The 12,055-nt window shown below is 42.0% G+C and overlaps 1 protein-coding gene across 1 annotated transcript in view; it reads left to right on the top strand.

The window, feature by feature from the left end:
- Window positions 1-1,572: 1,572 nt before the first annotated feature.
- SLC15A4 (solute carrier family 15 member 4) overlaps window positions 1,573-12,055 on the top strand; it is a 31,976-nt gene continuing 21,493 nt past the window's right edge. Inside the window, exons 1-3 of the mRNA XM_075041448.1 lie at window positions 1,573-2,200; window positions 10,391-10,686; window positions 11,549-11,717. Of these exons, the coding sequence (XP_074897549.1) occupies window positions 1,631-2,200; window positions 10,391-10,686; window positions 11,549-11,717 (1,035 nt within the window). The 5' untranslated portion in view covers window positions 1,573-1,630. The remainder of the gene's footprint in view (window positions 2,201-10,390; window positions 10,687-11,548; window positions 11,718-12,055) is intronic.

The raw sequence follows: 12,055 nt of genomic DNA, 5'->3' as shown, positions 1-12,055 counted from the left end.
AAAAATCTCACCCTGCTCATGAAGGTAAATTACGAAGGGCCTAGAATGTGATATCTGCGTATTAAAACACACAGTAAAGCAAAGTATGCGTAATTACCTCATAGTCTCCAGCAAATACTACTAGACCCCTTAGAAAATGTAATCACAATTGAGATGATACACTGTATTAAGCTGGGCAAAGCTGAAATGTAATTTTTTAAATTACAGAATCAGTCATGTTACAGTAGTTCACAAAAAGATCTCTCTCTACAGCTAGTTGCATTTTCCTCATTGTCCTTTGTCAGGAAATTTAACTAGTTAAGACAGCAAATAGATTTAATGAGTCATTTTTATGGCATATGTTATTTACAAAGGCCCATCATTAAATGAATACATTTACTTTTACAAGCATCGCTTGCTCAATTACTGACGCTGTTCCAAAAATCTTAAGTCATACCTAAATAGTGGGTGTAACTATATGATGTCAATCAAATTACCTTTTCCATTGGAAACACACAACCAGGAGTATCTTTCCCACTCTGTTCTGGCCAAGAAATGTGACTTTTAAGTCTGCTGTTGAAGACAATGACGTACTTTCACCATCTTTACCTCAACATACGTGATGGTGGAACAAAAGAACATTTTAGGGCTCCAAACCTGCAACCGCTAGTGCCCGTTTTCTCATTTTAATCGTGCGCTTCGTTCCATTCAAATCCGAGCCTTCATTCTCCGCGTGTGCGTAGGAGGGACCATCACCGGTGGCACACCTCAGGCAAACCGAACCGCGCACCCCACGCTCCCGGCGGGTGCTCTCCCACCCCGGGACGGGGACGGTGGGTGCTGACGGGGCGGCTCCGAGCGCCGAAGACGCCGCACTACAGGGACGAGGAGAGTCATTTGGAACCCATGTTCACGTCGATAGATATATATAAATATTAATTTGGCGGGGACAGTCCTCGCTTTTGCTTTCCCCACTGAGAAGCGCAGCAGCGAAACAAACCGCGTTTCTCTCTCGCCGTTATCGCTGGATAAACCTAAGGAGGCAGCGAGGGCTCTCGGGGAAGCCAGCGCTGAACCCGTGTCGTTTACAAAGCCACACAGCCCCAGTTAATGCCCAAAACGTAACTCCCAGCCCGACCTAACGCAGGAAATAACCATAATATCGATTTTCCCTGCTGCGGCCTCCCCCCACCCCCTCTTTACCCCGCCTGGCATCCTAACGAAAGCGGCGAGGGAAAACCTGCGGGGAGAAAGCTGCCGCCTCTCTTCCCCACGGAAGCTCCGCGCGCCCGGAGGTGCGCCCACCCCTGGGCTCAGCTTAGCTCGGCCCCGGCGCTGAGGAGAAGCCCCGCGGCCTGCTCGGCCCGACCGCCCGGTCCGGGCTGCCCTCACAGCCGGTACCTCCGAGCGGACCCGCCCCGCAGCTTCCGGTCCGCCATGTCCCGCCCCGTCTCGCCTCAGCCGCCGCTCCCTGCGGCCCGGCCGCCCACGTGACGGCGCTGCCGGAGGAGCGACGGCCGCCTCAGCCAACGGCGGGGCGCCGTTCCCCGCCTGGGCGGGCCGGGCCGGGCCGGGCCCCGCCGCGAGAACGCGGCCAAGTTTCTTCAGGGCGGGCCGGGAAGCGCGGCGGGGCCGGGAAGGAGGCGCCGTCATGGAGGAGGCCGAGCCGAGCGAGCGCAGCCCCTTGCTGAGCAGCGGGGAACGCGGGCGGGCAGCGAGCAGCGCTTTTCACGGGCGGCGGCTGGCTTGCGCCGCCGTGCTGCTGGCCGAGCTGCTGGAGCGAGTGGCCTTCTACGGCATCACCTCCAACCTGGTGCTCTTCCTCAACGGGCCTCCCTACGGCTGGGAGGGTGCCCAGGCCAGCCAGGCCCTGCTGCTCTTCATGGGCATCACCTACCTGGTGTCGCCTTTCGGCGGCTGGTTGGCCGACGCCCTCCTGGGCAAGTTTGGCACCATCCTGCTCAGCATGGCGCTCTACCTGCTGGGCATGCTGGCCTTCCCTGTCATCGCCGCACCGCACACCCGCCAGGGCCTCTGCGGGGACATCCCCTTGTTCCCTGTAGAGAACTGCTCCTCTCCAGCGGCCAACGCCACCGTGGCACCTTGCTCCCAGGTGGGAGCCACCCGCTACTGTGCCACCGCCACCTTCGTTGGACTGGTCCTCGTGGGGCTGGGCGTCGGGTCGGTCAAGGCCAACATCACCCCTTTTGGGGCGGACCAGGTCAAGTATTATTTGGCAGCTGCCGAATCGTTTGTGGGTGCTGATCTGAACCAGGGGATGGCTGTCAGTCGTGCAGAGGGGCTTGCCTTGGTGGGGTGGACAGTGCACCTACTGATTCGCATCTCTGTCGGTGTTAAGTCTCAGATGGAATCAGATCATCCAGCTTTGTTCCCTGTGTAACGCAAGCTGTTAAGTTGTACCCTGTTTGCTGTAATTTTGGTGTCTGTGTGGTGTCAGATCTCTTATGACCCTTGGTTTCCTGGTAGCCCTGCCTTATGTGTGGTACCTGATTTGGCTAAGCCATCACCATCTTGAGAAGTTGGGCTGAATACTTAATGGCCATTAAGTGGATTGTTAATTATCCTCCATTGCGGCATTTGTACCCGCTTAATTTGATCTCAGAGCTCATCGGGTGAAATATCTGATATACATGTTAGCTTTGACAAGGATAACATGGTCCTTCTAGGGCAGTGGTCAGAGGCCTTTATCACCCTGTGATAAATGAAGGCTAGAGAACAAACAGTTTTTTATGCTTTAGGTATTCTCTGTGTACTCCAGTGCCCTTGAGTGGTATTTTCGTGCAGGCTAATGTTGCACCACATGACGGGTGGGAAGGTGCTCTCAGCGTGGTAAGCATTACCTGTGCTGTTCTCACAAGGACACGTCCTGTCAAACGACCTTACTCAGATCCACTTCGGTGATATCATTCATTGGATCATCACTGCAGAACCAAGTGGCTTTACAGAAAATATTTGAGAGACAGCTCATAGTTCAGTATTAACTGGTATGCGCTGTTGCACGTATTTTTTTACAGTCTTATGCGAAAATAGTATGCTGACTGTGGATGTTGGAGTATAATTTCTGCTTTAAAAATTGAGAATTTCAGATGCTTAGATACTAAGCAGCTTTTCTAACCAAACTGTTCCTGATGACAAAGCAAGGAAAATACCTCCAATCCGGTTGCATGTCTGCTTACCAGACCATTGAGTTCTGGTTAGAGTATCAGAAATGCCATGTAATTCTTTGTGAGAGGTGGAATCTACCACAGTATCTTTGCCAAACATACCTCTGTTCTCTGTTGTGCAGTTTACATCTGTCATTCTTTGGCCTTTCATATATTATAAATTCTGGAGTTCTGGGTGAAAGGCAGTATATAAATGTAAAACATTATTATAGCCTAGGATTGTGTGTCCCCCATGTATTGGTTCTGTTTAAGCCAGCATAAGCCCATCAAGTGAAATAGCTTTAATATGACTTTATCTTGTAAGGTGTTTTTCAAAACTGACTGCTTATCCCCAGAACACTTTATGAACGTTAAATATAAGAGATAAATAATGGCAGGAACAGAGCAAAAGAAGAACCATTGCCAATGGAAGTGTAGCTGTTGTAGCTGGATTTTTTAAAGGCTTTCCCCCCAGGATTTCACAGAAGGCAGTTTTTGGCTAGGTTTGCAGATAATTCACAGTGATTTATGTAGGGTGAAGCAAAAGAAATACTCCTTTCTGGTTCATAATAATCAGTAGAGCTCTGCTGAGGACTGAATTTTTCCCCTTCTCTGTTCTTCTGGCTTATCTATTGTTAAATATACTACAGCATACCAGTTATCTTGTTGTGCAATTTTGGGCCCTCTTGGGTGCCTTCTCCCTGCATAGAAATGTAGCAAACTGCTGGGTAGATGGATATATATTGCTGAGAATAAAGTCTGTCTCCCAGAGTCACATTCTTGGGAGGCCAGAATACCATGCAAACATGTTTTGGCTGGATGTGGGCTGATACGATTTGTCCTCCTTCCCTTAAATACCAGACAAAGGAAAATATGAATTCTGTATCATGCACTTTAGCTGACATGAACCACCTTTCAGATATTGTTAAGTACATTTTGTTGCAGATCTCCTAAAAATTACCATGTAATTTTTCAGTTTTAATGTATGATCTATAATTTGGGTATTATAGAGAGCCCAAATATAATGAGGATTTTTTTATTTAGACGAAAAGAATCACTTTGTGGAAAATTGGAAACTAAATTCCAATACTTATTTTCCTCTGAAGTTAAAAAGATGTAGTTTCTTAATTTCTGTTAAATGGATGCTTTTAGAAGTGCTGTTACACGTGACTAAGTAGACAGTATAGAGTAACTTTTGTCAGTCAGCTTAGCAAAAAAACAGTTACTGCAAACTAGGTGTAGATCTGCTTTACTTAACTGTGTTTATAAGTAAGAGCCATTTTTTTAGAAGTTGCAGACTGAGCCATCATACAAGTCTAAATGTGAACTGATGGTTCTTAGAATAGCGTTTATAATCATGTGGTACGTACAACCTGGCACTTTCCAGTTCCCCTTTTAAATGCGAGTGTTTTGCAGTCACTTCCTGTTCTGTGTAGCAGTTTGTGACTTTTGGTAGTTAGGAAACAATATGACTATCCCTCATTATTGTGAAAGCTGGTTTAGCTTCAACACTGAAGCCAAAATTAGCAGTAGATTACTGATCTAGTATCAGCTATAATAATTGTTCTAATTATAGATTAAGCTGGTTTGGGGTTATGGTGATAGAGATGCTAGTTTTAAGCCACAGTATATCTTTCTGAATTGCTATCATAGTCATTAAATCTATCAGCCCATAAGCTGCCAAAAATCTTCTAGCTTTGCTATAACCATTGTTGTTACATTAGCATCGTCAGAGGCAGGGCGCTATTCGAAATTGCTGGTGTAAAGATGGCTTTAGAGTGATTTTCAACTGTATTTATTTATTTATTTGTAGAACTTAGATTTTACAGCCTCTGGGGAAGGATGGGGGACCTTGTACAAAGAATTGAAGGTCACTAACTGCAAGTTACTTTTTGTTGTTGAACTTCTTAGGAGACTGTGGATGTCTAAGACTCTGCAGATAACAGTTTGAAAACTGAAGTTGTGGCATTCACATGGGCAGTACTTATTTGTTCTGTTTCTGACAGAAACAGAATAGATACGACACTAGCGAGAGGAAGCAGACTTGAAATGTGGATTGGCCAAATTATAGTACAAAAATTTGAAATTATGTAGCAACTAAGTAGTACTGTATAGCTCTGTTACTGAGCTTTCTCCAGATGCTCTCAAAGAATAACTGGTGTCTGTAGTGATGGACTACTAGAAGGTCAGAATTCTGTAAGAGTAAATTTGACTATGGAAAACTTGTCATTGTGCTTCCTTTTGTAGGCTAAGGAGAAGGGCAAGCTTCTATGTTTTCATCCTTGCTCTGTTGTGTGGCTGCTTGCATAGTTGGCTAGGATAAGTTTGGGGGTTTTTGTTACATTTGTGACTTGTGACTGTCAGTTGATTGCAGGAACAAATGAAAACTGCTAATGTCAGTAACTTTTAAATAATCTTTTTCCTTTCATGTGAGTCAAATAGGAGGTCGTAGCTTTGCATTTGTCATGCTGTGAAGAGGGAGAGAGAGAAGATTATGACATACTGGAACTCTGAAATGTTGGTGTTTAGGAAATACTTGAGATCACTGGGAGATGATGTCAGAAATCAGATGTCACAGCAGAATGGTATGCACCAGATAGGCACTAGCTGCAGCAAAAATAAGAAATCCTGTGGATAACCATTTCTTTGAAACTGACTTAGCTGTAGAGAGCTAGGGAATTACTTTGTGACAAAGCAAAGCATCTAAACACAGGAACTATGGAGAAGCAGTGATGCTTGTATAGATTCCTGGCTATTTACATAAAAATCAAGAGAGTCTAATAGAATCTTAATATTTGAGCTGTGTAATATTTTTGGTTTCAAGCTGTGCAAACTGCTTTGGTTAGTGCTTGGATCATCTCCTAAGAAAGGTGTTGGTATTGAAAAATCCAGGGGAGGGATAGTTCAGCAAGTGATCATCTTTCTCCTAAGTCAGAATGAGGTCTAAGTGTCAACCTTAGGGACAGCTGTGCTGTGGAAGTTATTTATGATGACTTTTCATCAGGTGTTGTAACTAAAGAAATAGTTACTCTTTCTCTCTTTGTTTTAGTTACATTTAAAATTTTGATCTCATTGTAAGGTGTTAACCTTGTATCCTAAATGAGTTCAGAGTATCGCAGTGCAGAGTTACACAGCTGATGGTGTCTGAAAGTGGCTGTAAATAACCTAATGATTACATGATTCCCATAACATAGTGCACTGAAGATTCTTTATCATGAAAACTGTGGTTCTAAGTACGTCATCTGACCACGATCAGTCTGATATGTGTTTTGCATTAGAAATCTTGATTTTGAGAACTATTGCTTTACTATTTTGAAATCCAGTGCTCTGTAGGTCCCAGTTATAAAACTCAGAATGTCACTGTGCATTTCTTTCTGCATTTGGATTAACTATATGTAAAGGATAGTTATCGGATATATAAAAAAGCCACCTTTTGGACTGTAGAAAAATCAAGTGTTAGGTTAGATTTTCTTTTGCAAAAGTTATGTTAGATGCCTTGAAAGTAGCAAGATTATTTTATTTCCTCTTTAGAGGCCCACCTGAATGCTGGCAGCATTGACGTGTGACCAAGGACCGACAAAGCAGCTGTGGCCAGAAAGCTTAGAGTTGCTCATTTCCTTCATTTCTTTGTTGGTGGTGTTTTTAGGTGTGGGGGTTTTGTTTAGTTGGGGGGGGGGGGGGGCTAAGGGGGGTTTGGGGGTTTTATTTTGTTTGCTGGATTTTTTTTTTTTTTTTCAATTAAAATTTGCCCTATAGTTTAAAAGAGAAAAATTCAGGGCAATTGGGATGCTCCTTGTATGGTACAGTAGGTCATTCTGTATTTTTATTGAAGTAAAAGCACTACTGGATTGTTCCTTAGTGTTCTTGAAGAATGATGTGCTGTCCCATTTAGTAGGGAAAAAAACTGTGTAAGGTTTGAAGAATGCAGAACAGTGAACCGGAGACTCAGGACTGGATGTTATGCAGTGGGAGGTGATCTAAATAAGTGACAGCTGTCCAATATTGGCAAATTCTGTGGAAAATGTCTGAATCTGAGCTCATCTGCAAAACCACATGTTGCCTAGAGCAAATAAATTGTGTGTACTAGATACTTGCTAATGATCATTCAAGTCAGGGCACCTTTGAAACAGTTTTACTACAGTGTTTTTGTTCAGTGATAGGAAGCCTTGCACTCTAGCCGCGGCATTTTGCTGATAATTGCTTGCATTTTCCTATTGTAAGGAGTTTGACTAAAACATGGTAAATCTAAGGAGGTGATGTTTTTCATACCTTTTAGGCACTACTACTGGTTTTAAGCTGTTTTGTTGTGATGGGGACAACATCTTTTACATGTACCTATGTACCTTTTACATGTTTGACTTTCAGTGCAGGGATGTGGAACCCTTAGCCCACAAGATAGATTCGATCTAGGACCCACACCATACTTGTGCCATTTATGTGCATCATTTTCCTGCTGCAGTTACTGGTAGGATGTTAAGAATATAATGGAGCTGGTGTGCTGGTACCACAAGGAGAGTGCTGCTATGCTTGAGCACAGATGAAATTGAGCGGAGGGAGGGATAGATATTTCTTTCTGTTTGAGTGATTGAAAATAATGCAGACATAAGGGGGAAAAGGAGAATTCCTGCAGTTTTGTGAAAAATACTTGTCCTTGATAAAAATAAAATAATAAAATTATAACATTTTTTTTTCTTCTTGGCCCCTTATTAAAATATAGTGTCTACTTATAAACCAATCTATTTTGTGCTGTCACATAGCTCAAGTAATAACCAGCAGGGGGAAACTTGGAGTAGTCCACTGTAAATGTAATATAGCTAATATTTAGGGCAGCTGATGTGATGTTTGAAAAGAACTAAAAGGATTACCTTTTAACTCTACTGTGTTTTCTGGTTGTGGTAAGACATCTTCATAGTTCTTCCACTTTGACAAGACATTCCACCAGGTAGTTCAGCGTGATTTTTATTATGTTATTAATGTTTGTCAAAAAAATGCCATAGTGGCATTTCAGACGTGGCTGTGATGTGATTTTTAGTGCTTATATGTACTTTGATAAGGAAGAAGAAAATGGATTCTTTTCATTGTGAGTCTGGTGTGCCTGTCGCTTGAGCATTGCATTCCTTTTTGGTCATTGTTTCAAAAAGGATACTGGAGATGGAGAAGGAAGTTTCAGAGAAGGGCCACAGACATGGTTAGTAGTTTCCATGCGAGGAATCATGAAACAGTCTACAACTTCCTGGCAAGGCAGCTTAGAAGGAAGATGTGATAGTGGTTTGTGGAAATAATGGATGGGGGAGAGAGGCAGAAATGGACCAGGGATGGAATAAAGCTCAGCTGTCTTCTGTTGTTTCCTGGAAGTAGGTAAAATGAGTGGGGCTAGTACAGGGTAGGTTCAAAACAGGCAGAGGTGGTTCTTCCCAGTGTGTAATTAGCTGGGGAGCTCTTTGCCACAGGATATTATGGATTCTAAAAGCTGGCCTGAGTTCAGAGGCAGGCTGGACAAGTTCATAGAGAGGAGATCTGCTGCATTTGTTAAGTAGATAGAAGCCATCCTTGGTTCAGGAAGTTTCTCGGGAGCTAATGGTTGGAGGCTGGAATAATACTTGATAGAAGCATCACGCTGTGCTTGCCCTGTTCTTACCTGTATCAGTTTGCTTTCATCTCCCAGCTCTTCTTTGCATAGACAGGAGCAAGGAAATTTGTAAGAGGGAGGGTGGGAAGTCATCTTCCTTGCAGAAATTATAAGAGAACTGAGACTTTATGATGAAGACATGGAAATTTCATAGAATAGTTTGCTAACTCTTTACATAAGTTGGAGCACTGTGTTTATGATGTAATTGTTTGCTAATATCCTGCTGCTGTTTGGGGTTTAGAAGGAATTCCTAGGTTGATACACTACTGCAGGTGATGACTGTTAAAATTAGGAAATGAGTACCAAGTTGAAACTAGAAAGGGTTTAGGCTCCAAGATTGTATTTGACATGCTAACAGACCTACCTGGATGCCTAACAATGCTATTAACTATGCATAGGAGTAGATGCTTTAATATTTCTTTTGTTAGCCTTGGTTAAATGATACAGATGGGTTTGTGCACCACTGAGAAACTTGAAGCAGAACTTAAATCAGAACTGACAATGTTAAAAACTTATTTCAAGACATAGCTTGCTTTTCATACTGCAAACTAAACACAGATCTTTTGAAGATCTGGCAAATGAGGAAGGGAAACTTGCAATTAGAAGTCAGAAACAACTGACTCAGCAAGACTGGTGCATGGCATTGACTTGCTAGTCACTGTTAATGGCCTTTCAGTCATAAAACAGTGACAAATATGGTATTATGATTTTTTCTACAGACTAGTTGATCTTTTTAAAGTCTTTCAAATATTAACTTGCAAAATTTCTCTTACATCACATCTTATGGGTGATGCTGGGTTCCTGTGACTTAGTTACAAAATGTGGGGTGACTTATGGTAGGCAATACAGATTAAAGAGTGATGGTGAAAACTATACAGGATAATTCTATAAACAGGGTTGTCTTTACTTTCACTGGAGAGACATTGAGAGCTTCAAGCAGAAAAAATAGCACTATGAACAGTGCTGACTTAGTAGAGGGATAAATGTTTACAGGGACCTTGTGACACCTCAGGCAACCCAAATTTAATTTATTTTTTTTTTTAAAGGTCAAAATGGCAAGTCTTCAATTTATGTTCTGATGAGGGGCATTAGGACTCTGTTAAAAGTTAAATTTGTGTTTTAATTACCAAGTAGTCATTTGAGGCTTAGAAAATGGAATACGGTTAACTTATTGTGTATACAGTTGGAAGAAACAATTGTTGCAATACTACTAATATATTAATTTTTAGGTAGCTTAATTATTATTTTTTTTTAGTAAAAAAATAATAATTTCAACTTCTGTGGACCACGGGGTGTTAGTCTGAGTGAGTTTTTTTAAAGAAATGACCAAATGAGAGACAGTGCAGTAGAAATAATGGCCTATATGGGGAAGCTATGTAGTTTAGTATTGTATGGCTTTTTTTATCCCTATGCTGAACTTCAACAAGGTCACTGATATAGTGGGGTAGCTCAGTAGGGTGTCATTTCATCAAATACATGCTAAACCCAAAACACGTAAATCATTTCAGTGTGACTCTAAATTAAACCTAAACTCTTCATGCATTGAACCTGATTGAATTCTAATAAACAGGCTTTGTTTTCTTCAGAAGCTGAATGACTTGTTTTTAATCTTTTCCAGGTCAAAGATCGGGGTCCAGAAGCCACAAGAAGATTTTTTAATTGGTTTTATTGGAGCATTAATTTGGGAGCTATTCTCTCTCTGGGAGGCATTGCATACATTCAACAGAATGTGAGCTTTGTTATTGGATATAGTATCCCAACAGTTTGCATTGGGATTTCATTCATGGTTTTCTTATGTGGTCAGAGTTTCTTCATCACAAAACCGCCTGATGGTAGTGCCTTCACAGACATGTTTAAAATTCTTGCATATTCTTGTTGCTCAAGAAAGAGACATGTGGAACATTCAACTAATAGGTTTGTAATGAGCTCTTTTGTATAGTCTGAATATCAGCCTAAGAGTTGGAACTAGTTAGTTCAAACTAGCTGGCAGTAAGTCACACTAGAGAATACACTAGAATGTGCATTTTTGCTTTGAGAACTGGAACTGGAAAATTGGAGTCCTGGAGATATTTTCTGGGAGTTCTGGGATGAAAGAGAGGCACATTTTGGGATCACTGGATCTCCATGCTGCAAGATCAAGTCTGCTGTTTTCAACTGAATGCGATGTCTTGCCAGTTCAGAGTTTCTGAAAGTGTAACATAACCTAAGTATGCTGCTTTTAAGCATTATCTAACTTTCTTCTCTGCTTAGATATGTTTATGGGATGCCTTCTGATTTGAAAAACACTGTCATCTGCATTTAATGTTTTAAGTGGCTTGATGGGCAGCCAAGATGTGTACTGGCTTTTTGCTTTCCAAATGGTTACTTCACTCTTAAGAGATGCCCATGGAATACTGGTGGCTGAATTTAGTCACTGATGATAAGAGATGTCAGGTGCCTCCTCTGCAACGGGCTTTCATGTATTCAGATTGCAAAACAATTCAATGAATTAGAATAACCTGTATTTTGTGATACATTTTCTTAAGTTTTGCATATTGCAGTACCAGTTATTCATTGGGGGGGGGGGGGGGGGATAAAGAACCCTTTATAATGGAAATTTTCAGCTTGTGCTTTTTCACCTCCTGATGATCGATTCTGGCCTAGTTGTTTTGCTGTAACTTACATGAGTAACTTATTTTGGAAATGTATGAGCTTTTTATAATGAAGTGTCACAAGATTGCCAGTTATGTCAGTTTTTGCTGTTGTTTAACTAAACATTTCAAATTCTTTTCAAAAGCGAAGGCCAGGGAGTACTTCAGCAACCTCGCAAGCAAAGCCTGTTTGAGATGGCCAAGCTGTCTCGTGGGGGCCCATTCAGAGAAGATAAAGTAGAAGATGTGAAAGCTCTCGTCAAGATTATCCCTGTCTTTTTGGCTTTAATACCTTACTGGACAGTGTATTTTCAAGTGAGTAGTTCCAAATGGTTACATTTTTATTTTACATGTCTAAAAACCATAAGTTCTAATTTAAGGACTGTAACTCCCTCACCTCCCAGTTGCATTTGAAAGGTCTTGGGGTGCTAGCATTAAATTGCAGTTCTGAGTCTGTGTTATAAACCTAACTCCTGTCTGAAAATTACCTTCCAGAGCAGTTACCTGGAGGAAACGCACAAAAGCTTTCAGGGGCAAACTGTTCTATAACGTTTACTTGCAGTTAGCGTTCAGTAGCTGTGATTCTAACGATGAATATTGAAAAGGATTTTTCAGAACTCTGTTATTGACAGTTTGACTTGTTTAATACCCAT

Source organism: Buteo buteo, chromosome 11 (genome assembly GCF_964188355.1).
Source record: "Buteo buteo chromosome 11, bButBut1.hap1.1, whole genome shotgun sequence".
Classification (NCBI taxonomy): domain Eukaryota; kingdom Metazoa; phylum Chordata; class Aves; order Accipitriformes; family Accipitridae; genus Buteo; species Buteo buteo.
This window is presented reverse-complemented; position numbering and strand designations above follow the sequence as displayed.